Source organism: Muscardinus avellanarius (genome assembly GCF_963383645.1).
Source record: "Muscardinus avellanarius genome assembly, chromosome: 15".
Lineage (NCBI taxonomy): Eukaryota > Metazoa > Chordata > Mammalia > Rodentia > Gliridae > Muscardinus > Muscardinus avellanarius.
In genome coordinates this window covers 8,117,186-8,144,676 of record NC_137801.1, presented here as the reverse complement: position 1 = coordinate 8,144,676, position 27,491 = coordinate 8,117,186, and the positions used below count along the sequence as shown (strand labels likewise).

General features: G+C 50.1%; 1 protein-coding gene across 3 annotated transcripts in view; it reads right to left on the bottom strand.

The window, feature by feature from the left end:
• Window positions 1–27,491, bottom strand: part of LPIN1 (lipin 1) — a gene marked incomplete at both ends in the record, with an annotated part of 114,890 nt that overhangs the window by 19,919 nt on the left and 67,480 nt on the right. The window contains 10 exons of one of the 3 annotated variants that reach the window (XM_080711471.1): window positions 1,445–1,571; window positions 6,607–6,686; window positions 10,146–10,238; window positions 12,419–12,488; window positions 13,857–13,950; window positions 15,648–15,838; window positions 16,414–16,507; window positions 17,530–17,836; window positions 21,625–21,754; window positions 25,239–25,346. In XM_080711471.1, the coding sequence (XP_080567597.1) occupies window positions 1,445–1,571; window positions 6,607–6,686; window positions 10,146–10,238; window positions 12,419–12,488; window positions 13,857–13,950; window positions 15,648–15,838; window positions 16,414–16,507; window positions 17,530–17,836; window positions 21,625–21,754; window positions 25,239–25,346 (1,294 nt within the window). Of the gene's footprint in view, window positions 1–1,444; window positions 1,572–6,606; window positions 6,687–10,145; window positions 10,239–10,415; window positions 10,494–12,418; window positions 12,489–13,856; window positions 13,951–15,647; window positions 15,839–16,413; window positions 16,508–17,529; window positions 17,837–21,624; window positions 21,755–25,238; window positions 25,347–27,491 lie in introns of all 3 variants that reach the window. The other 2 variants (XM_080711470.1, XM_080711472.1) reach the window with 2 other exon arrangements.

Genomic DNA, 27,491 nt, shown 5'->3' with positions numbered 1-27,491 from the left:
ATAAATGGTTTGTCCACTGGGGGGAAGGCCCGGTTTGGGAGAGAGTTAGCTTCTGGCCCATGAGAAGGAAGTTTAGGCTTTCATGGGAAATCATCGCCTGGGCCATTGTGGAATTCTCTTGCCCACTTCAGGTGGTCATTGTTTCTGGGGTTGGGGAAGCAGTGCACATCTCAGCTCTGTGTGGCCCTCGAGTAAAGCAGCTGGCCCACTGTCTGCAAAGCATGCTGCCTCCAAGGACAGTACTAACTTGACCCTGTGTTTTCAGAAGAATATATTCTGAAAACAGAATATGAGCTATTAGGCTACAAGGCTTGGCAAAGCAAGTCTCAATTTCAGCAAGAACATGCCACCCCGGGACAAAATGGGAAGGGTCTTGATGTGGGGACACAAACTGAAGCCAGCTGTTTCCCTAAATAATCATGTTTTTAATGATTATCATACTAACACAAATGGGGAAAACCTTATGTCCATTAAGAGTATAGTCTAGACCCAAGGAAGTCACACCACATCTGAAAGCAAAATTACCCTGCAGTTCTGAGTCCCTGTGCCGGGATGCTCGGGGGCAGGCCAGCCAACCACAGACCCACAGGCTGACTCCAGGGGTCCCCAGGGATGCCGCGGGGACCTGCGCAATGGTCACTCGAAGGCTGCGTGGCCCCATGTGGGGCTGAAGTGGGAGTCGAGCCCTGTTTCCTATCTCCTCCCATTAAACACCATCACAGCTACACCTGCTCCCCACCAACTTATAATGCAAAACACTTTGCACAGAGAAGAGTGAAAAAGTGGGTAGGTTTGCTCCCTTGGACATGGTTTGAAATAGGAGCCTACTTGAGCCAGGCGTGGTGGCACACGCTTGTAATTCCTGCGCTTGGGAGGCTGAGACAGGAGGATCGCATGGGTTCGAAGCCAGCCTCAGCTACTTAGTGAGGCTCTCAGCAACTTAGTGAGACCCTGTTTCCAAATAAAATACAAAATAGGTCTGGGAGTATAGCCCGGAGGTAGAAAACCTCTGGGTTCCACCCCCAGTACCACCAAAAAAAAAAAAAAGAAAGAAAGAAATAGGTGCCTACTTAAAACAGGTCTTACACCAAAATTCTCTCAATCCTGTCCTGCTTTCTTGATTTAACAAACGTCTAAAAAAAAATGTAAAACACTGAGAGATCTTTAAAAGTCTATGGGTCACTGATAACGGGGGTGAGTATGCTCAGTAGGGCTGCCTTCTGCTGGGTCAGAAACAGGGAACTGGGAAAGGGAAGTCACACTGAAGGGCCCGCCCAGACAGGTGCTGAAGTCTGGGGGAAATGTGGGGTGCTGAAACGAGGGGTGTGAAGCTCTTGGAGGGTAGCAGGCGCATCCAGGAAGGAGGAGTGGGAGCCCAGAAGTGAGCAGAAGTCTGGACCTTCACACACAGGCCTGTGCGCGGGCTCAGAGACAAGAGGCTCACCAGCTGCTCCGATGTGAGCCGCAGAGTCTTTTTGTAGCCGACGTTAGACAAAAGAGGGAGGTGGCCTGCACTGGACGGCTTGGCGGCCGCGTGCTCTTCATCGCTGGAGGATGATTCATGCTTTATTCTGGAACACACAGTGATGTAATCGCCAATTAGAAAATGCATCTGGGTAGCCATTAAAAATGCATTAGCCCTGAATCGATGACTTAGTCAACTGGGTCTCTCCTGAGTTCTGTCTCTTGGGTGGTCATTTACCATATGGCATTAAATTTATCAATGAATTCTCGCTGCATCCCCATTCATACGCCGCCTGCATTATTCATGTGGGGCTGCATTCCCTCATTCACTTGCCTGCCGACTAGCTAATCGCTCTCTTTTACCCGATACATTTCTATTCCTAGCTGATGAGCAGGTGAAATCCCTCCTGGCCTAGGAGGATGCTAACACGCACACGCGCGCACGCACACACACACACACACACCCCCTCTCTCCCTCCCTTCTTCCCTCCCTCTTTCTCTCTCTCTCTCTCTCTCTCTCTCTCTCTCTCTCTCTCTCTCTCTCTGCCTTTCTTCTCTTCCCATCTGGGGCTGCAGGCCAGGCCCATTACCACAAGTCCAAACTCGTCAGTTCCCTGTATCTACCTCTCCGAACATACGATTTCAAATAACCGTGATTCTTCCAGACCTATGAACAAGTGCCAAAAAAAACAAGAAAACATGCCAATTCTCCCCCTGAAGAACCCACCAGGCTGACACCCGGGCAAGGGAGACGGCCTCTCTGCCTGCACAGGATCCCCAGCCAGTGCCCCAACTGTTCTAGATGTTCCGGGTGGGGTAGCGGAAGGGAGTGAGGGTGAAGGAGCGGCAGGTGGGAATCAAGCTCATTTTCCTTAGATAGTTCACAGAAAGCAGATTAATAATTAGCTGTTCCCTGGATTAAAACCCTGTTATGACATCATCTCCATCCCAGTGGTATTAGCTCTGCCTCCCAGGGCCATGGTCTTTAAAAGAATGTCTCAGTGCCACACGAAATCCTTAATAGATGCCTTAGGCTGAATGGAAGAGGCTGAGCGCCCCCACAACAGGCACACCCTAGCCCCTCACATCTCTCTAGCAGCACCCCAGGACATGCAAGGCCCCATCCTAACCTTTTATTTCAATGAGCACCTACTTCTCAGTGCTAATGATCTGGGGGCCCAGGGCTTCCTGCCCCCCCCACCCACCTGAAGCTCTCCCACGCAGCCTCCTGCCTTCCCACCCTGTGTGCGCTCATCCAAGCAGCAGCCCCCACAGTTCAGTGGTGCCCAATGCCGGGGAGGCGTGAGGGAAGACACCGCCGCACAGCACGCCCCCTTCTGTGTGCGGATCTGGCCCTGCAGTCTGGAGTAAGCCACCTGGAGAGTAAGGCCTCTCCACCCTGGGAGAGGCCGGCGGTTATTCACTCTGTGGCAGGCATTGATAAAACAGCAGGCAGCCTGGCCCCTGCTCTCTGGGCCTTCCGTCTAGACAGTCAACCCCAGCTCCCTGAAATTCTGGAGATGCAGATTTGGCGATCCTGGGACACAGCCCTTCAGGCAGAATGAGTCCCGGGAATAGGTGACTGCTGTGTGGAAGGAGATGGAGAGGAGAACCCGTGGCACCTGGTCGGTCCACGGCTGAGCTACGCGTGGGGGGCAGAGTGGAGATGGCACAGTGGTTAGAATCTGAGAAACCCAGGTTTCAAACCCATAGCAACTGCGGGTGCGTTACGTTGGGCAAAGCGCTTCTTATCTTGACACAAGAACATGCTGCACCTCACGGACCAAAAACTTGAGGATGCAGCCATGGCCAGACTGTGAGACCCAAGTCCCCGGAAAGACCTCACGATGTGAGGCCTCCTCGCTGGGCCTCTGGAACATGCATGACTCGCCCAGGTCCCTTCCCATTCCGACAGCCATCCACGGACGCCGCAGCGGTGCTTCAGAACCAGTGACCTAGAGGTTTTCCAATGTGATGTTTGGTCCTAGAGTCTGTCCGGCCTGACAGACGCCCGATTTGAAGATGTCCTCATCAAGGAGACGACGAGGCTACGGGCCCCTCACTGACTAGGGAAATGTTTATGTTCCAGCCCAACAGTTTGGAGGGAAATGAGATCCGAATGTGGACTGAAGCTCTTGGTGACAACAGATTGATGTGTGCCCCTGCCGGGAGGATGAGGCAGCAAAACGGGAGAGCTGTGGCTTCCATCTGCTGCTTAAAAGAAAAAAATAACCACTAAACTCATGCCGCTTACCATGTTTGAAGGAACATGGCAAGGAAAACACAGATACAAGAACTAAAACAAGAGGGGCACAGTTGGCTGCCGGCTCTCGGCTGAGGGTGAGAGACGGTGCTCCTGCCCTCTCCCCACCAGTGCTCCCGCCACCCTGCATGGACTGAACCGCGGCCCACGGGCGGAGCTCGCGGCCCGCTGAGATGGCTCTTAAATGTGGCTGGCTTTATGGAGCCGGAGCCGCAAGCAGCCCCCGAGCTTGAACAAAAGGGCTCCTATCGCTCGAAAACCTGTGCTCAGACAAGTAGCTGTGAACAGCAGCTAAGTTAGCGCTCGTCGCTACGCACATTTTTCAAATGGTATTTTAATTATTTGTACGGTGACAAGCTGTTTGCTCAATTATGGGACTTCGGGGACTGTTCTGTCAATCAAGTCTGTCAATTAAGAAAACATTCCAATGCCTTTTTTTTTTCCTTAGTCATCTGCATGATTCTAATAAGGAGACTTTTAGTCTTAATATGCTAGTATGAATTAAAAGATTCAAATTTCTCAAGAGAACTTTACGTTGATATTTTTCAAAGCTTCGATTCCATTGCAAAAGAGGCAATTCTTCATTTTTCAGGTTCCAGAGAAGTGCAGGGTCCCTGATGCGGAATAGCGAATCGTCGTAGATCTGTGACCATCTGTGTAATGGGAAACACACCTATCACCGTTCCAGTGAGCTGAGTTCACAGCTGGGAAGAGCTACCAGTGTCCTGTGTCCCTCTGCCCTCGGCCTGGCCAGCGTCCTCCTGGGGTCCTCCGCGCCACAGCCAGAAGGGTAGGAGTCATCCTGCTGACAACTCTGATGACAGACTTGGCTCCCGTGTGTGGAGCCTCCGCCAGTGGCCCACTGAGCTCGCTGAGCCCGGGGTCTCGGCAGGTGACTGCGGGATGGGCATGGCTGAATCCAGTGCCTGGCCCAAGGAGCACATCTTAAGGTAGCTGAAACTGACTGGTTTGGTTCAGGATTGAACATGTGTCCGCCAGGTGACCGCAGCGTGCCCTGGGCACCGGCGTGCCCTGGGCACCGGAGTGCATTCTGGACCCCTTTATTATGACGTGGCTGTGAACATTGGGGGAGGTACAAAGGGGAAGAGAGGTGCCGGGGGTTATTGCTGCCTCGTTACAGATGGAGACACAGCGAGGTGAGTTAATTTGCCAAAGATCCCAGAGAAGCAATCTGACAACATCCCGGATCTGTGGTGCCTCTGGTATTCAAAGACTATTTCAGGGACAGAGAGGGCTCTGGGAACGATCTCCAGGAAAGCAGGGTCTTCCTGGTGCAGATCTCTGGCTCACTGCTTAGAACCTGCACGTGAGCATCTTTGCTTTGTCCCCTCTTTAGGGGCTACCACCTCCTGCACCGCCTCCTCCCCGCCCGCCTGGGCACCCGCCCCGCTGGCACCTTTGCTCAGATGCCTGACACAGTCAGACTGAGGTCAAGCGGCCCCCAAGTGGAAAAGCCAGGATTCCTCACCAGATCTGCCCAGCTCCAACGCCACTGCTTCTACAATGGTCTTCCGCTAATCGGAGTGAACACTACGTTACTGAAAATCAACTGGCCTCTCTCCTGGCTGCTGGATACAGCACGTTCTCGGCCTGGACCCCACCCCGAGCACACCTGCCTTCTCCCTTCCAAGAGCCCTCAGAGCCAGTTCCCAAACTCCTGGGTGGTGATCCAGCCAAATAATGCTCGAGACCCTGTCTCCAAGGCCGAAGCCAGAGGACAAGGAGGGGAACAGAAGACCAGCCCCCGACCCTGGCGCCTTCCCCCATAAGCCCAGCTGGGCCGCAGGGGCGCGCGGGCCAGGGGAGCCACCGGAATGGGTTTCCTCTGGGGGACACCCAGGCTGAGAGCGGGCCAGTTCCTGTAGAGCCACATTCAAAACAACTTGTCTCTGAGCTTGCTCTCCCCTCTCTCCTTCTCCACAGAGAACAACAGCCAATGAGAATGTTCCCTACGTGCCGCCAGCGTGCATTTCTGCTTTCAACAAAGAATTCTAGAAATGAAATGGTTTCTGGTGTACAGCGATAGCCTGAAGTCAGAGACCTTGAGACGCCAGCCTGCTGCTCCTGAATCGACCCACACACGGGAACTCGCACCAGGTCAGAAACAGGTGAGCGACATTATGATACGCCTGCTCCCCAGCGGGCATCGGCCGGGCCGATGGTAGAGAGGACCGCAGCAGGGACCGTGCTCCCAGTCAGCCTCCCATTGGCTGAATGAGGAACACGAGCCGAGGCGGTAGGCGGTGAGGTGGTTGGTGCGCGTTCAGAGACTAGCGTGGACTGCAGCGTCGGCGCCAGTGTGGACGGCGTAACAGTGGGCACAGTGCGTCCTCAGCACTGAGTCATCTCAAGTCCACACAGAGGGACTGACCTCAAGCCAAGCGCTGCTCATACTGATCGGCGTGATTTCCATCTGACCTCTCCTATGCCCGGTCACTGTGAATTCCAAAAAGGCATCCACCTGAGCCTCAGGAAGGACTTAAGCTGTGGGGAAAGGCGAGTCCCCTCGGAAGGGAACTTATTCTCATGTCCTTTGAATGTTACTCCTGTCATCAGCACCGCCGCCACCATCACCATGGTAACCTGGAGGCCCACCGCATGCCAGGGCTCTGAGAAGAGCTCCAGCGTGTGCCCTCCTTTCAGGCTGACGTTTCCTGGCCAATTAGACCCCCTAAGAAACCAACGGGCCATACTGTCTTAGCAGAAAACCAATCTCAGTAAGTAATCAATGGGAGAATCACAGAGCCGGGCCTGCGCCCTTTGGTGCCTGTGTGTGTGTGTGTGAGTGTGTGTGTGCACATGTGTTCTTGAGCATCCAAGGGCACGGCCCCTCCCGCAAGGCCTCCTGCTGTCTGTACCTGGTCGCCATGCTGAGCTGCGTCGGCTGCTCTCCGGGGCTGAGGCCCTTTCCCTCCAAGCACTGCTCTGGCTTAGATTCCTGGAGAAGAAGAAAAGAAAGAATCAGCAAAATGCCAAAGAGAGAGGGCTGCAAAGGGCTGCCTGCAGCCCCAGGCGGGACCCCCAAGGGCGACCCTTCCCCAGCGGCACTTCCCCCAAGGATGGCCCCTGGAGGCTCTAAGTGTTTATTCTGGCAGGTCCTGGTGACTCCTTTGCTTAGAAATATACAATTAAGCTGAGAATTATTTTTGACAGAAATGAGTCTGTTATCCATAAGTGTTCATGGCACAGAATCAAACCCCGTCATCGCCGCGGCGTATGCAAATGCTTTATCGAGGGCTGCTTGGATTCCTGAGGGCTTTCAAAATATTTTCTTATAATTGCTGATAGAAGTGCTTGAAAATATTTTCACACCATATTTTGCTTGGGAAAAATATGGAAGCAGTTTTCTCTCTTTTGATACTGCATAGTTTTAATAAGGAATACTCCCTGGATATACTGGAGAGAGCCGTGGGTCTAGGAAATCGCCGGGGCCCTTAGAACATGGGCAACCACTTAACTGTTCAGAGCCTCGCTTCCTCACCTGTGAAACAGGGGTGAGATTATCCATCCCCTGGCACTGCTCTGAGGGCTGAAGGAGGAGCTGCTTATAAAACTCAAAGCCTTAGCCAGGTGTGATGGGAAGTCCCTGTAATCCCAGTACTCGGGAGGCTAAGACACGAGGACTGAAGGTTCAAGGACAGCTTCAGCAAGTAGTGAGACTCTCGGCAACCTAGTGAGATCCTGTTTCAAAAACAAAAAGTAAAAAGAACTAGGAGTGTACCTCGGAGTGCATTCAATCCCCCTGTGCCAAAAAACCCTCTCAAAGCCTGTGCACAGTGGGAAAGGGAGGAGGGCCATGGGCACTGGCCCCCGGAATTCTGAGTCAGAAGAGACCAGAAGGATGTGCTACGGGATGAAGGGTACACAAGGAGATCTCTTCGCCTGCGGTCCTTTGGCTTCCACCGTAGGACTTTAATAAAATGAACAACATAAACAACAGAACACCAGGCCCATCTTAACATAGGATTACTAAGAACTAGTTTCAAATATCCTTTAGCTTTTTGTTTTCTGTTTTTTGGGTTTTTTTTTACTTTCTTTGATACTGGGGACTAAACCCAAGGACATTCTACCTCCGAGCTACATCCCCGGCCCTTTTTATTTTTTTTATTTTGAAATAAGGCCTCATTAAGTTGCTGAGGCTGGCCTCACACCTGAAATCCTCCTGTCTCAGCCTTCCAAGCACTCAGATTACAGGTGTGTGCCACGATGACTGGCTCCTTTAGTTTCTTTTTTTTTTAATATAAATACTTAATATAACATACCCACTTATTTTTACTTATTCATTGAGGTATGTAACTTGGCCACCTCAATTAACAACTATTATCCAGTTAGTTCAGAAATATATCTATCTGAAATAAGTGTTTCAGCTTTTAAAGAAATATCTAATTTCATAAATGCTTCTTATTTCATACTGGCCATTCCTTCAACTCCAACCAGTGATCATTTGGCTATTGTACAACACAGAGGGTGTTGAGATATACTTCTACCTCAAACTCTAGAACATTCCACCCTCCAATAAAAAAACTAGAAAGTGCTTTATACTTCAGTCTGTACAGGAAAGCATGTATGCTTGTTCCAACTCATGTACACCCCTTAGAGATCACCGGACATTCAAGGAAACTCGGATGCGCTAACAGAAAGCGTCAAGAACAACTAGACCTGGGTAAAAGTCTTTGGCAGAGCTTCTTCCTTTGAACTAACAGAACAAATTGAGTCCAGTGGGGTTTCCTTACTAGTTAATAATCCTGCAGTCTCGCTATAGACATTCCAAAAGTGATCGTCCTCGCCTCGACTAATCAGTGCTGAGCCCCGATCCTAAGACCACCGTGGGAGACAGAAATGCCCCAGTGTCAAAGCCATACGTGGTCCCTGCCTCTGTGGAGTTTAGGGTCTGGAAGGAAAAAGACATGCTAGTCAAACAGTCGCACTAATAAAGGTATAATTATAAACCCTACATAATGTATAAAGGAAAAGCTCATAGGCAAGGCTGTGTCCGCAGAAAACAACAGACCAGATTAATCTGCCAGAAAATGGTGAGCTGAGCTGTTCCTTTGGTGAAGGAGAAGAAGAGAGGTCCTAAGAACACTAGGCAGAGAAGGTGGTGTGTGCAGAGGCCCTGGGGTGGGCTGTACTTTTAGCAGTGAAGCTAAGACAACAGAGACAGGGGGAGAACAGCAAAGTCCAGGCTAACAGGAGGGCAGGGCAGAACACATGTCCTGCGCAACCGATCAGGGATATTGGTCTTCATTATGAGCATCCTGGAAGCCACTGAGAGTGTTAAACAACTAAGCATAGAGACTTCAGGGAGCGCAGAAATGGCTGCTCGCAGACCCTGGGAGAGACAGCAGTAGCCTCGGTCTGTGGGAGTGGAGCTGGAGAGAAAGAGACAAAATTGGGAATATTTAAGCTGGTAAACCCACGGGGCTCGGTGGGGCGGGAAGGAAGAAGCAAGCGTCCAGTCTGAGGACAGACAGTGCTACCATTCTTCATCAAGGCTCCTGCCAAGGGCCTCCCGAGCACACTGTCAGTTCTGTTTCAGGAATTATGAGTTTGAAATGGCTCAAAGCGCCCACATGGAGATGCCAGCCCAGTTGGCTAGTTGATAAATGGCCCTGGAGCACAAAGGTGTGTCCCGTTTGGAAATAAAATCGAAGCCAACCACACAGGGCAAGGTCAGCAAGCAGGAGAGGAGGTCCACGGACTGCCCCCAGTGCCCAGCCAGGCGAGCCAGGCCAGCGCCCAGCCCAGAGCCACGAGCGCTCTGGACGCAGGCCGAGGCCTGGACAGACACCTGGAAAAGTCAGACCTTAGCAAAGACGGAAACCAAAGCCACAGGCACCGAGACGGCCCATGTCAGGAGCTGGCCAGGGATCTACCACTGTGGGAGGGCCCATCGGAATTCTCCTCACAAACTGCACAAAAAAAGCTAATTTAGCCGGCCACTGCGGCGCACACTTGTAATCCCAGCATTCGGGAGGCTGAGACTAGAGGATCCCGGTTCATGGATAGCCTACGCTACTTAGTGAGACCCTGTTTCAAAATAAAGAATAAAAAAATAGGGCAGAGGTAGAATGCCCCTGGGTTCCATCCCCATTACCGAAAAATTTACAAAAAGAAGAGAGAGCTAATTTTTTTAATTAAATGATCATGTCAAAATCCTTTTTTACAGGTGAAGAAACCTCCCAGGGTAGAGGTCTTAACCCCCGTCTCCAGGCTAACAGGCAGCAGAGATCCCAGCTCGGCTCCTTCCTCCTTCCTCCCTCTCTCCCTGGGGCAGAGCTGGTTTATGAAAACTCGGTTACTACAGCCTGTGTTTATTCTCTGATAATGTGCACAGAGACAAAATCTACTGGCCCAAACCACCCGCTAAGTCCGCACATGGTGGCCTCGCGCTTACCTCTTTGATCGTGGTGTTTCTTCCCCGCCAGGAGAACCACCATCTTCCTCCCTTTTTGGGCATCTTATCCCTCACGATAGTTTCCACAGTGGTCTGTTTTAAATGGATGGTAACATAAATAATGGAACAAAAAAAAAAAAAAAAAAAGATCAACTTAGCACGTTCGAACCAAAAGAAACATGCATGCAAATTAAAGAAACATTAAAAAAAGAGAGAGAGAGAGAGAGAGAGAGAGAGAGAGAGAGAGAGAGAGAGAGAAACAGAACATACTATTTGTGAATTTAAAAATTTAGAGAAGCAAAACCTAATGGTGTCCAAAATCACATTAAGGTAACTTAGGCATGAAGACTTAAGAAGATATTAAAAGGATAAACAAACAACAAAGAAAATATAACACAAACGACAAAAAAGAAATCGTTAAAAAACCATTAGTGATTAGTAAGACCAGGAGTTTTCAAAATTACAGTAGCTAACTGATTAAGATGTTATTACACTCCATACAGTGATTGTAAAATAAAACACAAAATGATTAATATGATATAGGACAGTTTTAAGTAAAAGGTGCAGGGCTTTTTAGTAAATATAGATTTCCAAATTTTGACAAACTAAACTTAGATGCATATAACCATATCTCAAGCATTCAAAAGAAAATTCATACTAATGTCCTGGGTAAATGAAAGTTTGATGGGGAGATTAAATATAAATTAATAGATTTCTAAGTGTTTCCAAAGAATAGTATCAGTCTTAAGGCTAATTACAGGACCCATGTAAATGTCACTGAATTTCCTTTCCTGTGTCCATTGAACTTTCGAGTATTTGACACCTCAGCTAGTAACAAAAACAGAGATTTAGTCACCTCAATCTAAGAGGGCACAGGTAAGTCAACAGAAGAATATTTCACACATGTAGTCCGAAGGGTGCTCATTTTCATGATTTAAAAGACACTTATCTGACACAAAAGAAAATCTGACATAAAAGAAAATCTGAATCTACTAAGACGCAAATCATCCGCACACAGAGCATGAATATGAAATTGCTTAAAGATACTGGCTGCCCTATCCCCTAAACTTACCCACAAATAAAACAAACCTCCAATACAGAAAGCAAAAGAAAGAAACTAACAGGATCGTGTTTCAGACCTAAATGCATTGATTCTAAACTCCACATGAAAAACAAAAATAGCCGAGAAAACTTTCAGACAGAATATAAATAGGCACAGGTCCTACAGGCTGGGAACGCCTATTGGAAAGCTATGGTAATTAAAAAAAAAAAATGCAGTGTTGTTCCATGAGCACAACATGGAACAGAAAACCTAAAATTTAGACCTCGAAATAAGTCTAAATTCACGGAGAAGCTGAATAGATGCCGCAGCTGTAATTGCCATTTGGTGGAGGAAAAGGGGTATTTAAGTCGGGGTAACCGAGGAGCTGCGTCAGACCCTCTTAGCTGTCCACCGGCCTCCGCTTTCTTTCTCAGCAACAAATCTAAAATTGTTCAAGAACCAGCCTGTGATATGCTCAGGGAGGTGGGTCCGGTCCAGTGGAGGAACCCCAGCCACTGGGTGCCGTTCCTAAGCCTCTCATCCCTCCACCAGCAGCCGCCTCAAATGTGCGCTAGTCTGGGGTGATACAAGGTGAGGGTGCGCCCCACCTGACCGACACCATTCGAGGTTGGTGTGCGCGGTTGTCACCTTCCACAAAGGGAAGGCTAGGGAAATCACGGAGCATTAATCAAGCCTAAAACGACCAACCTCTAAGACTCCCATTATGTGACATAATAAACCCGTGGGCCTTAAGCCACTTTTAGTCACTGTGTTTTCTTCAACTCAAAGGATCCCGATTCAATAACCCCCTGGGGGCGGAAATGGCTTGGTTCCAGAATCTTCCTCCTTCCTCTTAAACTCAAATACAGATGGTTCAAAGAGTTAAAGCAAAGGAAAGTACTAGAGGAAAATACAGGACACTTTCACAGGAGTCTGGGAAACGGGAAGCAAGACCATTCCAACCGTGATACAAAACCCAACTGTCTTAAAGGACTGACAAATTCCACATATAAAAGTAATTCCTGTATTAGATGACCACCACAAATAGAGTTTAAAATATTAAAAAAGCCTACTGACGTGACCTAAGTATGCAAATTACAAGGACTAACGTACGTTGTGGGGCCGTGTGTACTTCTTTTTCTGTAATAATAATGAGCACCATATTGCAACCACTCCAACTAACCCAGCCCTCATTTTTGGAGAATGCTTTTTTTCTCAGGTTAAAGCTCACCTTTGGCAAAGGCTTCTGGAAGGCCTGCATGGCCAGGAGCAGAGGTGCTGCCGTTGTCCAGTTATAGTACCTAGCGAAACAATGAGACATAGGTCAGATTAAAAGCCTCTCTGGGGTCCTGCAGAGCATCCTGGGAAGCCCAGCAAGGTTGTAAGAGAGTGCAGTGCACTCGGCCCCCTCCGCAGTCCTCCAAGCAGACCGGCCCGCGCGGAGGCCCCCTCCTCCATCCAACCCCAGCGGCCAGTGAGGGGCCCAGCAGGGGCCACGGAGTGGGATGGACAGTCAGACACGGGGCTAGCTGGACAGACCAAATCATACCACCTGTGTGCTGGTGGCGTTGCCTGCCAAACTGCAAGGGAGGGCAGCTAGGTAGCCTAAGTTAAAATGGAAACTTCCATGGCTTCCGCTCCGGGAGAAGAGTCCAACAGTTCTCAGAGACACCTGACACTTAAGCATCCCTTGACCTCACATAATGCTGATTTTATTTTATTTATTTATTTATTTATTTTGTGGTACTACCAGGGGTATTTTACCTCTGAGCTACATCCCCAGCCCTATTTTTTTTATTCTTTATCTTGAAACAGAGTCTCACTGAGTTGCGGAGGGCCTCACTAAGTAGCTGAGGCTGTCCGCGAACCGTGATCCTCCCGTCTCGGCCTCCCGAATGCCAGGATGACAAGCGTGCGCCCCCACGCCCGGCTCATAATGGTAATTTTAAAGAGTGGGCTACTCTGTTATACCTATGTACTATACGGGATCTAAGTACCACTGCTAGTACTACATGGACTACGTATGATGGCTAGTATTGTATAGAGTAAGTACCATGACCAGTACTGGCTACACTAAGTACCACAGCTTTATTCATTCAGCTATAAAGTATAGTACAGATGAATAGTAAACCCACAAGACTCAACCTGCTGCCTACTTAGGAACAGGAAATTTTGCCAACACTGAAGAGACGATAATGAGGTTTAACGTAGACTTGATGTATTTCTTTTTTTTTTTTTTTTTTTTGGTGGTACTGGGGTTCCTGGAAGCCCTTCTACCTCCGGGCTACACTCCCAGACCTATTTTTACATTTTTATTTGGAAACAGGGTCTCCTAAGCCAGCGCACGCGGCTGGCTTTGAACCTGCGCGATCCTCCTGTCTCTGCCTCCCAAGCGCGGGGATTACAAGCGTGCGCCACCACACCCGGCCGACTTGATGTATTTCTAAAGCTTAACTTCAGGTCTCTGTACATGAAACAAAAAAGGGGACAATTTTCCCCTGGATGGGGTGGTTCTCGGTGTCTGGGGTCTTTTGGGTCTTGGCGCCCATCAGGGTCAGTAGGACCTTCCAGAGAGGCAGTGGGTACCGACTGGTGCCAGGGAGGCAGCCAGAGCCCCGTCAAGGCCAAGGCGAGGCCCCGCCGGGCAGGGCAGCTCAGCAGGTACTCACTTATTGCCAATCTTCACCACAAGATTGGGGTCATCGATGATGGCAGGGTTGTCCACAAACTGCTGATACGACACGGCTTGTTCCAAAAATGCATCTGGACGCACAGCGGACACCAAGGAACAGTGAGAAGAAATGTGGTTAAACGCAGGCGCGGTTTTCACTCACACACACACAAGTGCTTTCTCCACCTTGGGCAGACAATCCTAGCAAATGTGTTTGTAGAAGGGGCTTCAGTTGGGGGAGGGGGGCAGTGTCTGTGCAGAAATGGATGGCGGATCAGGGAGGAAGCCGCTCCTGGGCTTAGATCGGCCTTGTTGGTGACTGGAGTGGGGGAACCCTCTCCCCACGCCTCCTGTGCCCACGCCCACTTCCTGGAGGAGCTCAGGAGGATGGGTCCTCAGGAATGAAAGCAGAGTGCCCTGCCCAAAGTAAGGGCTTTGTGGATTTCAGCAGCTGGGGCTCGGTTACCGTCACTGTGGGAAGTGCGGGTGGTGGTGTGAGGCTCCAGGGCTGACAGCTCAGAGCAGGCAGGAGGAGCAGAAGGCCGGGGCTCCATTCCCAAGGGGCCCCTGCCTCATGGCCGGGCTTCCTCTTGACTTCCCTGTTCAGCAGGGCCTTGCCTTGGCCTTGACGGGGCTCTGGCCGTCTCCTTGGCCCCAGTCAGTACCCACTCCCTCTCTGGAAGGTCCCATTAACCCTGATAGGCACCAAGACCCAGAAGACCCCAGACACTGAGAATCACCCCATCCGGAGAAAAACTGTCCCTTGGTCTTGATGTCAACCGAGGCTGACCTCAACACGTACCCTCAAAATTCTTATTGAGAGCACGAGGTACTCACCCCCTCAGGGCCCTGACCTCATCTGTTCAACAGGACACACAGGCCTGCCCCAGGAGATGGCACTCAGATGGGTATGCCAGCCCACCAGTGAGCAACATGTGAACCGAGGACAGGGCCCGGGGGTCACAGCCTCCCTGTGCCTCCAACTGGCCAGAGTACCTGTGCCCTGGCGCAAGCTCAGGAGTAAGACGGGGCTGGCTGTTAGAACATGGTCTTAGGAAGCACTCGGGCATGGGAGGAATGACATCAGCCATGAGGGCCTGCTGGAACAGGGGACCCCATCTTTCCACAAGAAGACATTTGCTAAGGCCCAAAAGGACTTCAGGATGGAGACAGGTGCGGGATGGCATGCCAGGGCAGGAAGGGAAAATTGGCGTGGCTCCTGTGTAGCAGGGCACAGAGGGGGTGACCCCAGCCCCGTCTCCTGCTAGAAATACAGGCCACGGAGGGCGGGGGGCCAAGGCTGGGTGGGGGCAGCTCACTAGTGCTGGCTGCCCCCCGCTCCCCAAATGGGCATCCTAAACATGCCTCTGCAGGCAGCCATCAGGAGACGCTGAGAAATTGCTGTTTCCAGGATGGCTGATGCTCTGAATTGACTGCCCAAGCCTAGGCTAATGGCACCCTTGGGATCCAGCAGGGAAGCATTCCCATACCTCCTCAGATAAGCCCAGACCTCCAGAACCCCACAACACTCTCCAACACACACTCTTCTAGGACTGCACACCCACCCTACACGGCAGGCTCCGGGAGGACACCTCTGCGGGCTGGCCGGGCCCAGGACACTGGACAGTGTCAACAAGGCCTGCTGTCACTGGAGGCCACGTGTAACCAAGAGAACCCGCGGTCACTGCGGGCCAGCCAGGGGCCTGACCAAGCCCCCCCACACCTCCTCAGCTCCCGCCGTCTGGCCGGGGGCCACTAGAGGGCGCTGGCGGCCCGGCACTTGTGGTACCTTTCGTGATCTCCCGGTGGTCGCTGAGGCCCCCGCAAAGGGAGATGGCGATGGCTGGCAGGTCCCTCAGGCCATCCGAGGTGCTCTCCACGCCACTGTCAACGCCCGAACTGCCCACGGACTGGGGGGACTGGTTGGCTGACCGGGGCCCGTTGTCGCTGGTATGCTTGGGGAGTCCAGAAGGATCTCCGCTGCAAGAGGAAAACCAGAGGCTGCTGAGGGCTCTCCTCCAAGCCCGGCATGACATCCTACGACCCCTGCGAGGAGGGTGCGCGGCTTGTCTCGGGACAAGTGTGCACAGTGAATTATCTCAAGAGGTAGAGCCTGCGGCCTTCTCCTCATACCCCCCCCAAGTCCCAGGAAATGAGCCCCAAGAAAGCCCAAGCCCTTCCTTCAAGGTGCTGGCCCTCCCTCTACCCAGGGGAGCCGACGCGGGGTCCCCAAGACCAGAGTGTCTCCCGAGGAGGAGAAGGGTCGTGAAGCCACATTTATTTGGCTTGTGGACACAGACCGCTGAAGTCCAGCCTCAGGCTTCGGTGGCGGGGGGGGGGGGGGGGGTGCAGCCAAGCCCTGTACCAACAGAAGGCGAGGCTGAGGGGAGACGCACACCTTTACTATGGAGGCCAAGCCATGGCTGGGCACTTCCCACAGCCACTCACCAGCCCCCGCTGCCTGCTGCGCCTCACTTGCTTCCTAATCAAACTTCACGCAGCCTAAAGCTCAGATTATAGAAATGAAAGGAGCCATTGAAAGAAAGAAATATTACTTTTTGGGGAAATACAGGGCGGCCACTTCGGGATCCATGTCTGTGAGGTCATCCAAGTAGACCCCGTCGGCACCCAGGTGTCTGCTTCGTTTATCTGAAAGAGCAAGGGACCCGGTCAGGAACAACCTCGGGGACTTGGCCCTCCAGCAACAGAATCTGGGCGGAGCATGCAGCTTGGCTCCCGCACACCCGGAAGGGTCCAAGAACCACAAGGGAGAGGCAAATGTGGTGCAGCCGCCGGGAGAGCCTGGCTGCCCAGGTCAGCCAAGGGCTCCAGCTCTGACCAGAGTGACCTGGATCCAGCTCATCACCAACTGCAGCCTCAGTGCCTGATCCCTGAAGGGCCTGAGGTATACTGAGCCCTCCATGTAGTGAGGCTAGGACCACCACCATCATTGATATTATTATTAGCCAGCACGTGGCACTTATAATCCCAGTACTTGGGAGGCTGAGGCAGGAGGATTGCAGGTTCGCGGCCAATCTCAGCTACTTAGTGAGGCCCTCTGCAACTTAGTGAGACTCTGTTTCCAAATAAAGAATACAAAATAGGGCTGGGGATGTAGCTCGGAGGTAGAATGCCCCTGGGTTCCATCCCCAGTACGAGTGGGGCGGGGGGGATAATCCATGTTGTCATTAAATGATAAACATTCACATTAGTACTCCCATTAACAGTTGAAGGCACAGCATCACTTGTTCACTGAGGCTTCTGGCTTCCTCTCTTCTGGCAGAGAGAGAACTGGGTAACTGGTCCCAAACTGAGATGCACAAATCTCAAGGCTGCACAGAGCTGCCGGGCTAACACAGATGGCTTGACGTCATCGCTACCGACGAGCCACCGGGGTGCATTTCAGACCTCAGATTTTCAGATTAGGGATTCTAAGCTGCTAGAGTCTATGTCAATGCTCCAAAATCCAAAAAAATAAAAAGAAATAAAAATAAAAACCTCTGAAGCCTGGTCCCCAGAAATCCCAAGTTTGGGGAATAAGGACTAACCCGTATGCTCAGCAAAAGAGGACAAACCCGGCAAATACCACAGCCCAGCGTCTCGCTGATGGAGCTGGAACTTTGGAAGGAAGGAGCCGCAGTGTTCCAGAACAGGGGGGACCGGCCTCCTACCTTTTTTCCTGGAAGGAGAGTCCATCTTGTTCACCGCCTGTGCTGCACTGGCAGCGGGGGGCTTGAGCTCTTCGGCCATGGGTAAAGGCGGGGCGGCCGCGCCGAGGGCCTCCAGCTCATCCTCATTCACAAACTGCACTTCGGTCTGATGCTTGCTCTGGTCTAAAAGTGGCTGCCTGGGCAGTGTTGGTGACTGGTCACTAAAAGTGTCTGATGATTCGCTGTGAATGGTCTGAAAGTGAGTTTTGTCACAGATTTTCCTATTGGTCAGTGGGCTGGACTCTTTCATCTTGTGTGGAGAAGATGACTAGACCAAAGGAGAAAGAGAGAGAGAGGAGAGAGAGAGAGATGAGAAGACGGAAGCCAGGCCAACACACAGGGAGTTTCCAAAGAGCTCCGGCCATCAATCGATGGTCTGCGGCAGACGCCTGGAAACCTCGGAGATCACCTGGTGATTTGCACGCCTGCCCAGGGCTCCAGAAACCAGCAGTGGTTCCAAAGTAAATGAACCTTTGTATAAAACATCAGCTGCCAAACAGAAGACAGATGAGTTGTGGTTAATAAGCAGATGTTTTCCAAATGTTCCTCGGTCCAGTGGGAAATAGAGTCACACTGTGGGATGGATTGATTGATTGACTGATTGATTGAATGATTGACTGATTTTTGGTGGTACTGGCGGTAGAACCCAGAAGCTTTCTACCTCTGGGCTTTTATTTTTATTTTTCTTTTATTTGGAAACAGGGTCTCACTAAGTTTCTGAGAGCCTCACTCAGTAGCTGAGGCTGGCTTCGAACCCGTGCGATCCTCCTGTCTCAGCCTCCCAAGCACGGGGATTACAAGCGTGCGCCACCGCGCCCGGCTCACAATGTAGGATATATTTTAACAAGAATCGAGGCATTACAGTGGCCCACAATCACGGGGGTAGATCTTGCAAAACTCACCACCATCATACGACAAGGCCAGACCATGTCCAGCCTTGGGGTGAGGGCCGGTGTGTGGGGGCAGCGACAGGAAAACGTGGGTACCACCATGTTGCCGGCCACATCCTGCCTCCAACTCTGGGAGCCAGGTGCAGAGATGCTCATGCGTGAAAACTCCCTGCACCTGCCACGTGTCATCCGCCTATTTCTCTACATATGTGTTACATTCCATACAGCTCAGTCCCCAAACATGAGTGCATAAGATACGGTGGCAACTGGCTCACACGAGAGGAAAATGCACATTTATTTTATTTTATACGTGTGTGTGTGTGTGTGTGTGTGTGTGTGTGTGTGTATTTGGTACTGGGGATTGAACCCAGAGGCATTCTACCTTCAAGCTACACCCTCAGCCCAATTTTTACTTCTCATTTGGAAACGGTCTCATCAACAGGTTGATGAGAGTCTCACTACTTGCTGAGGCTGTTCTCGAACCTGTGATCCTCCTGTCTCAGTCTCCCAAGTATTGGGATTATAGGTGTACACCAGCATGCCTGGCTGGAAATTCACATTTCTGATTTTCTACTGCACATAGGGACTTCCAGTTATGAAAAAAATAGAATTCAAACAAACAAAAAAAAAGCCATTTATAAAGCTGGGAAGGGGGAAGGTTTTCACTTCTGTGTCTGAGCTCATCGTGTCTGTTACAAATGGAAGCAATGCTGCAGGTGGCCTGTGGTCAGCACTGCCTTGCTAAAAGAAGTGACAGGTTTGCAATTTCTTTTTTTTTTTTTTTTTTCAGTACTGGGGATTGAACTCAGAGGCATTCTGCCTCCAAGTTATACCCTCAGCCCTATTTTTTATTCTTTCTTTCTTTTTTTTTTTTTTTTTTTTTGCAGTACTAGGGATTAAAACCAGGGCATTCTACCTCTGAGTGACACACCTAGCCCTTTTTTTTATTCTTTATTTTGAAAAGGGTCTCACTGAGTTGCAGAGGGCCTCACTAAGTAGCTGAGGCTGTCCGCGAACTGCGATCCTCCTGTCTCAGCCTCCCGAATGCTGAGGTTACAAGCGTGCACCACCACACACCCAGCTTATTTTTTATTCTTTATTTTGAAAAGGGTCTCTCTAAGTTGCAAAGGGCCTCGCTAAGTAGCTGAGGCTGTCCGTGAACTGCGATCCTCCTGTGTCAGCCTCACGAATGCCGAGATTAGAAACATGTGCCACCACGCCCAGCTTATTTTTTATTCTTTCTTTCTTTCTTTCTTTCTTTCTTTCTTTCTTTTTCTTTCTTTCTTTAGTTGGGTGGTACTGGGGTTCCTGGAAGCCCTTCTACCTCCGGGCTACACTCCCAGACCTATTTTATATTTTTTTATTTGGAAACAGGGTCTCTTAAGCCAGTGTGGCTGGCTTTGAACCTGCACGATTCTCCTGTCTCTGCCTCCCAAACGCTGGGATTACAAGCGTGCGCCACCACGCCCGGCTTTATTCTTTATTTTGAAACAGGATCTCACTGAGTTGTGGAGGGCCTCACTAAGTAGCGGAGGCTGGCTTCGAACCAGCGAACCAGTGATCCTCCTGTCTCAGCCTCCCAAGTACTGAGATTACAAGCACACACCTGGTCAACCTTGCAATTTCTTGCTGTCTCTTTAGCTGCTAATGACACAAATTGATAAAAACCATTCTCAAGGGGTCAGCACTATAGCCTGTGGGCAGAGGAAGCAGCATTTTCTGCCAAAGTTAAACACAAACAGGAAGTGGACCCACAAGTTTGGCCTTAATCTACTCCCCAAAAAGCTGCCCAACTGGCTCTTAACAGAAATCCTTTCAATCCTCATTCACTCCCTGTCCATTCATTCACTCACATTACAAACGTCTCCTGGGGGTGCAGGAGGCTCTTCCAAGGATCTTAAGATAATTTTTAGGCCGGCAATATAATAGAATTCAAGATGTTTAAAATGCATTGAAATAGCAGGTAAAATTTCTTGAAAGAAAAGGTTGTGTGCTCTCCATGGTTTTAGAAACCAATCTGCTGTGCCTCCATGACTAAAGGTACACTCGTTGCATTTTGCAGGGAAACCGAGGCTCGTCAGACACGTAGCACAACCAAGGGGAAAAAAGCAAGAATGCGGAGGGCGTGCGTGTGCTGGACACTTTACACACGTGACCTCTTTTAACCTCCCAACAAGCCAGAGCGGCATCTATCATTTTCTTACATTTTATAGATAAAGACTCTGAGGTTCCGGGAGGTCCACTGACTTACCTACTGTCATCGTGTTTGTAACTGGTGGAGTGGGGACTCGAACTCGGGGAAGACTGTTTCCCACCCCTCCCTCCCTTGCACTATACACAGCCGCTCCTCTGTTTCTTCTGGAGAGGCACACAGGATCAGATTCAGGGCCTTCTGGAAAGACTCCACAAATCCTCCCCACTGGAAGGGTCAAAGCCTGAAGATGGCTGGTTTATGAGTCCACACCTTTCACTTCTGCTCTTTTAGCCCCGCGTCCTGGTCCCACCTGGCTCTGCTGGAGGGACACAGGAGACACGGAGCCGGCCCCCCCACACCTCTCTCAGCCTTTCTCTGCATGGGCTCAGCTTCCAAGAATTGGGCACCTCTGACCTCACAAAGGTAATGCTGAGACATCTGTACATCTGTGTTTCCGACCTCCAGACACTAGGGTTTGTGTATCCATGCATTCTTGAAATTCCATTTGCATTTAGTGATGGAAAATGTAGATCCTGCCAGGGGTGGTGGCACACACTTGTAATCTCAGCATTTGGGAGGCTGAGAGAGAAAGATCGAGGTTCGCAGACAGCCTCAGCTTCTTAGTGAGGCCCTTTGCAATGCAGTGAGACCCTGTTTCAAAATAAAGAATTTAAAAGAAAAAGGTCTGGGGGTGCCGCTCGGAGGTAGAATGCCCCTGGGTTCCATCCCCAGTACCACAAAAAATAAAGAAAGAAAATGTAGATCCTAAACTAGTTCTGTATGTTTAAAATACAAAAATACACCAAGACCTTCTTATAATGTTGCACTACAAAACAATTCTGGTGTTCAACGGGCCGCCGTTCACTGACAGCGCCTGGCAGTTATGCCCTTGGCTACGATGTGACACTGATTCCTCGTAATCAAGCTTAGTTAGGAACTTTCCACGTGGGGCCGAATGGAGGGGAGACCCACCTTGGCAGCGTGGGGCAGCTCTCCCCAGAGCCACAGCATTTCGAGGTTGTTCTTGGGTGTCGACCTGTCCATGCACTTACTGACCAACTCCGAATCGCTCTTAGGTGTCGCAGGTCGGGAACCTGAAGGGCTTAAGAAAACACACAATAACTGGGGTGAGAAGAGAAACTATTGTTTGAATGCACCCAAGAGGCCAGCCCCTTCTGAGCAAGGGCTCAGGGCGATCCCTCCTCTGGCCACCAGGGGGCCACACACCCAGCTCAAGTGAAAATTGTTCCCAAGGTGGGCAGCCTGCCACAGCTGCTGCCAAATTCAAAATAAACAAAATAAGGAAAATAAGTAGCTAGAAAAAGAAACAATGAGAAAGAGAGAGGGTGAGAGACTCAGAGAAATGGAGAAAAGAGCTTGCTGTTAGATCAAAACTATCTTTACACGCCTCACCCGAAGCTGGTCTGTCCTGGGCTCTCAATTTCCAAATCAAAGGTCCCGGCCACCTCTGATGTTATTTTTCATATTTGAAATACTTACAAATCTGCACTAGCTTTGAAGACAGGGGGACTGTATCATGTACTGACTTCACCACAAATCAACCCGATAACGCGGCAAGAGCGTCCCAAGTTGAGCCTCCGTATGCGATCTTCAAGGAACGCTTCAACGGCCGAGGCCCTTCCGTCCCAACCCCCTGCACTGTGTCCTCTCAGGCCAGCCTCACAGTGGCCGCAACACCTCCTAGTCTCCATGTTTACTCCTAAGACCTGAGCAAAAATGTTAAATCTGTCCAGCCCAAGAAACTGGCCAAAAGAACCGATGTGCAGGATTCCCACGGTGCGCTAAACCGCACATGGGGGAGAAGGAAAAAAAACACTAATTCCTTCTTGAATTCTTCTGCAGCATTTTCTCTAGACAGAGGAAGAGGGCAGAGTTTTTAAGTAAAGCCGTAAACCAAGAGACCACAATTTCCCTTCACCTCCTCTCTCACAGCCTTTGACTATTCTCGTAAGCAACCTCTCAGTAGCGCACTTGGGCTCCATTTCCCTGTTCGGGTTAGATTTTGACTCTAACTGGAGACAAATGCTTCCCTGACGGTCCGAGGAGAGCTCACGGCGATGCTGAGCTTGTGGCCAACAAGGAGGTTCCCTCGTGGCTGAACTGGCCCTGACTCTCCTTAAGCCGTTTGCAGCATCAAATTCAACACGCTCTCCCTCATTTCCCACGGCGGTGCGCACCCACAGGCTGGCCCCTTCCCTTGGTGCCCGCTGACTGCCGATCCTCCTGAGTGTCACACGGCTACGGTTCTCTCCCGGGGCAGCCCCCAGGTTCTATCTCACCTGCCCATGGAGAGGGGGCTCCAGAGACAGCACGGTGTGAGGGCTTATGCACGCACACCTCCACACACAGGCACACACGGGCACTTTTCTGCTCTCCAGGAAGCAGCCCCACAGGAGGAATTCTGGGCCCTCCACCTGTCTTTGAGCCTACCTGCTTCCTCTACTTCTACAACTATGCTCTCTCCAAAGGTGGGGTGCATCCACAAGCGCACATCCACAGCCATGGAACGGAAAAAGGAGTGGTGTGGCCTCCAGCGAGGGCCCTTGGGACCCGCCCCTGGGAACCCGAGCCCGGTAGCCTCCAAGGACATCCCAGGAGTCCTCCCTAACCGCTTCCTACCCTCCATGGTGCCCGGGCTTGGAAACATCTGTTTAAAATCTCTCCTAAGCCAGGCGCAAGCTTGTAATCCCAGTACTGGGGAGGCTGAGCCAGGAGGATCACAGGTTCGTGGCCAGCCTCAGCTACTTAGTGAGGCCCTAGGCAACTTAGTGAGACCCTGTTTCAAACTAAAGGGCTGGGGGTGTAGCTCAGAGGTAGGACGCCCCCGGGTTCCATCCCCAGTACCGGAAAAAAAAAATCTCGTCCAAGTTATGTTAGCATATAAAGCCTACTTATGTTGTGTTCTCAATTCTTGGGGAAAATAAGCTGGTTTTCCCCTACCACAATGGTAAATGTGCCCATCAGGATGGTCTGGATCTGAATCCAGGCTCAGATAACCTGTCTTGTCAAGGGCTCAAGGTCACGTGGTCTCTGCCACCACTGCCCGATTCGGCTGTGGCTGCATAAAAGCAGCCCTGGCCCGAACATAAAGGGACTGGCAGCACTCCAGGGCAACTTCACAGGAGCGGATGGTGGATGGGACCAGGCCCCGGGCTGTGCCCTGCTGCCCTCTGCTCTCCAGAAGGATCAAATGCTCAGCGCGCCTCTCTATAGGCACCTCCCGGCAACATGGCCCCCTCACACGCTGGTCTTCCAGGCAAGCCACAAGTCAGGGGATTCCACTGCATCAAGTTTGCAAGCTCATGATCAGATAGAAGCAAGCCCTGTGTGGGGGTCACAACCTGGAGGCCCCTCCTTGCACACTAAATAGGCCTTTACCGCAAGTGCTGCCCCCTTGGGCCTCAGCTGCTGCCCCAACGTTCTGCACAGGCACACAGACACATTCTATGACTCGAGGCCGAGAGAACTCAACCCACTGAGGATGGGCTGGGAAAAAGACCTGCTGATGTGGAGAGCCACTGTCAGAAATGTGATTCCAAAACAGCCCATTGGTAGATAGTGGACTTTAAAGATCAAGGGTGGTTCAAAGGAGTAAGTTTAGAAGGCCACTGAATTTCATAAACAAGGGCCTCGTAAAAGCTCGCAAAATTTTTGCCAGTCCAAATGGACCAATTAGTTGTAACCACTCATAACTTTGTTCGTGTCGTTTTAGAATGGTCTTCCTTCTGCACAAGTAACCTCTGAATCAAGTGCCTGCTGGAGGTTGGTTCTTTAATAAAAAAGAAAATAGGTTTTCCACGTAGAAAGGAAACATAGCCTTAGTTGCTGAAGTTCATAAAGTGAGCCATGTAAGTCCACCCCATAGGAAGGTCAAAGTGTAGACAGAACAGAGGAGATGGAGCAGAAATCTTAGCAACTGTGTCAAATGAAAATAGAAATTTGCGTCCTGATCTCCGTCCCACGGCACTCTCCTAACTTCTACTCTGGAGATGCTATGGAACACGTCTGAATCCATTATTCGGATGGCCTAATAGGCTACTGAAACACTTAGAATAAATGATGACTGATACTAAAGTGTCATCCCAAAAATATCTTGTAGCTTATCTGTCAGACAGCCCCAGGCACAAAGATCATACTTCTCAACTTTACTCCATTATTCGAGCTTTCTAATACTGCACAGAGTTAGAATGATATGTGCATATGTGTGTACATATATATTCTTGCTGATATATGAAATGTGCTTCTATACAGACATACACATGATTACTGATCAATAGAAACTGCTTAAACATAATTTCCAGAGAGTCGAATTTAGGACTAAAAAATACATATACCGATCTATACGTGCTTTAAATGAAAGGGAAATAATCATCTATATATAAGATTATATTGTGATCTATAAGTCAGTTGGTTAGTTTGTGAGACAGATTCCTGAGTGTTAGGTCAAAATTTCCACTTCATATCACTTCATGAGTCATTTGGTTAGTGGTAAAAATCAACTTATAGGAGTTAGATCAAACTTTCCATTATCACGTACATCTAAACAGGGAAAGTAACTGGTCTACCTTTCCGAAGCATGGAAGTGGGCGGACTGTGGAGGGCAAGAGCTAGACAGGCCACCCTCGGCTGCCATGACAACGTGAGGCGGGGGCGTCCTTCTGCAATCTACCGGGCTGCCGGTCACACCACAGGATGGACGTTGAGAGGGAGAGAAAAGATCGCAGGTCACTTCAACGGAACTTCCTATAAATTCCTTGGCTACTCTCAAAGACAATATTTGTACGAAAATATAAGCACTCGGGTGCCTGACAGCAGAGGGTTCTCCACTGAAATCGCCTGAGAATCCAACGTGAACCCTCTGAACCACAGAAGCAGGAAATGGCCAGGAGAACCGTTTCACTGTCCATTCCCTCCCTGGGCCAGAAGAGATCGTCGTCTCATGGCAGGTAAGGCACCGTCAGACTACGCCATCCTGTGCTGTCAAAGGTCTCTTTAAAGACATCATTCCAAGTGGGAAATTATCTACTTCTCCTAATTTGTAATTCTAGTTAATAGTGGTCACATCGACATCTTCTGGTGGGATCATTATTCTCAATTCATAAAGCAAAATATTAAAAAAAAAACAAAGACTTCTATGCAGAGCTGTGTTTAAAATTTTTGTTTTAAATTCTTAAGGCTAATGTATGGATTTTTCAACCCATTGGCAGTTCCTAAATATCCTGCATTGTTTTCTTCCTAAATGGCAATGTTTTCTCTTCTTCGGGGTTATCTCCACAGACCCAGAGAAAAAAACATATGAGGCTCTGGAACAGTCTCCTATCTGCACTGTCCAGTAATAATGATCACTGTTCACACGTAGCTCCTGAGCACTTAAATGTGGCCAGTCCAGAGATACAGTCATATGCACAGGATTTATAATGGATTTGAAAGACTCAGTGTGAAAACAAGAATCTGAGACATCACATTCACATTTTTAACTGACTACTTCTTGAAATGATCAACTGGGCCAAATAAAATATCTTGGAAATTAATTTCACCTTCTTTTATTTTTTAAATATTTTTTAAATACCAGCACATTTTAAATTCCATAGATAGCTGAGCACTGTATTTCTACAGGACAGGGCTGTTCTCTGAAGCAGGCAGAACTTGAGCGGGGGCCCCTGTTCGCCACCAGCCCAGGGTCACCTGGTGGCCCAACATCTACCCAGTCCTGGCTAGACACCAGGCATAAGACACACCTGTTTTTTTCCCCAACCTCCGCTTTAACCTACACTGTTGGCTGTTGCTGGAGATTGCCCTGAGCAAACCGGAACCAGCAGGGTGTGTTGATGAGACTGGCTCATGGTCAAAACCCACAGCAGCCCCGGCCAGAGCCTCCTGGGGCTCCTATATGCCCATTTTAAACCACAGGTTAACCTGAGACATCAGGAGAAGAAAAACCCAAGGATGTCACTTCTCGTGGATCAGGGTTTCTCAAGCCCTTTTTTTTTTTTTTTTTCTTTTCATTAATGCCCCACTCCCAAGCTTTTTGAGAAACTAACAGCCCTTCCCCCGGCCACCATGACATTTTATGGGTTTGCTTGCCAACCAAGAAACAGTTTTCACCACAACAGGGCTGACACTGTCCCTTTTGAGAACACATGATTTAGCTCCATCCCCAGTCCTTGGGAACAACACACTCAAGGGTTCCCATATTCTCATAGGTTTCACAGGTTTAAAAGTCCCTGGAGTCTTCAGGAAGGCTATCTGCACACCGAGCAGCCCTGGGGCTCCAGGGCTCCTTGCAAGTTCATTTCAGGGGAATGCGTGCTCTTGAGGTCAGCAGCATGGGTACCATGTGTTACGTTAAGGAAAGGTGACACCCCACCCCGGGACCATCACCTCTACTCCTGAACCTTACTTTAAGGCCAAGAACCAAGACAGCCTCTGCCACCCCATCTCCTGCTCTGGTGATCAGCATGGCATAACTGGACAAGGCTTTTTCCTTTTCAGGATCATGCCCAGGAAGCCAAGAGCCACATGTGCGATGATCTCTGATGTCTGGTGAAAGCTGGTGACCTGCACACCTGCTGGCTTAACCCCAATCTCATCCCTTCTACTTCCTGTCACAGTTTTTCTTTTTTTTTTTTGCGGGTCTGGGGATGGAACCCAGGGGCATTCTACCTCCGAGCTACACCCCCTGCCCTATTTTTTATTCTTTATTTTGAAACCAGGTCTCACTGAGTTGCAGAGGGCCTCACCAAGTAGCTGAGGCTGTCCGCGAACCGCGATCCTCCAGGTCTCAGCCTCCCGAATGCTGGGATTACAAGCGTGCGCCA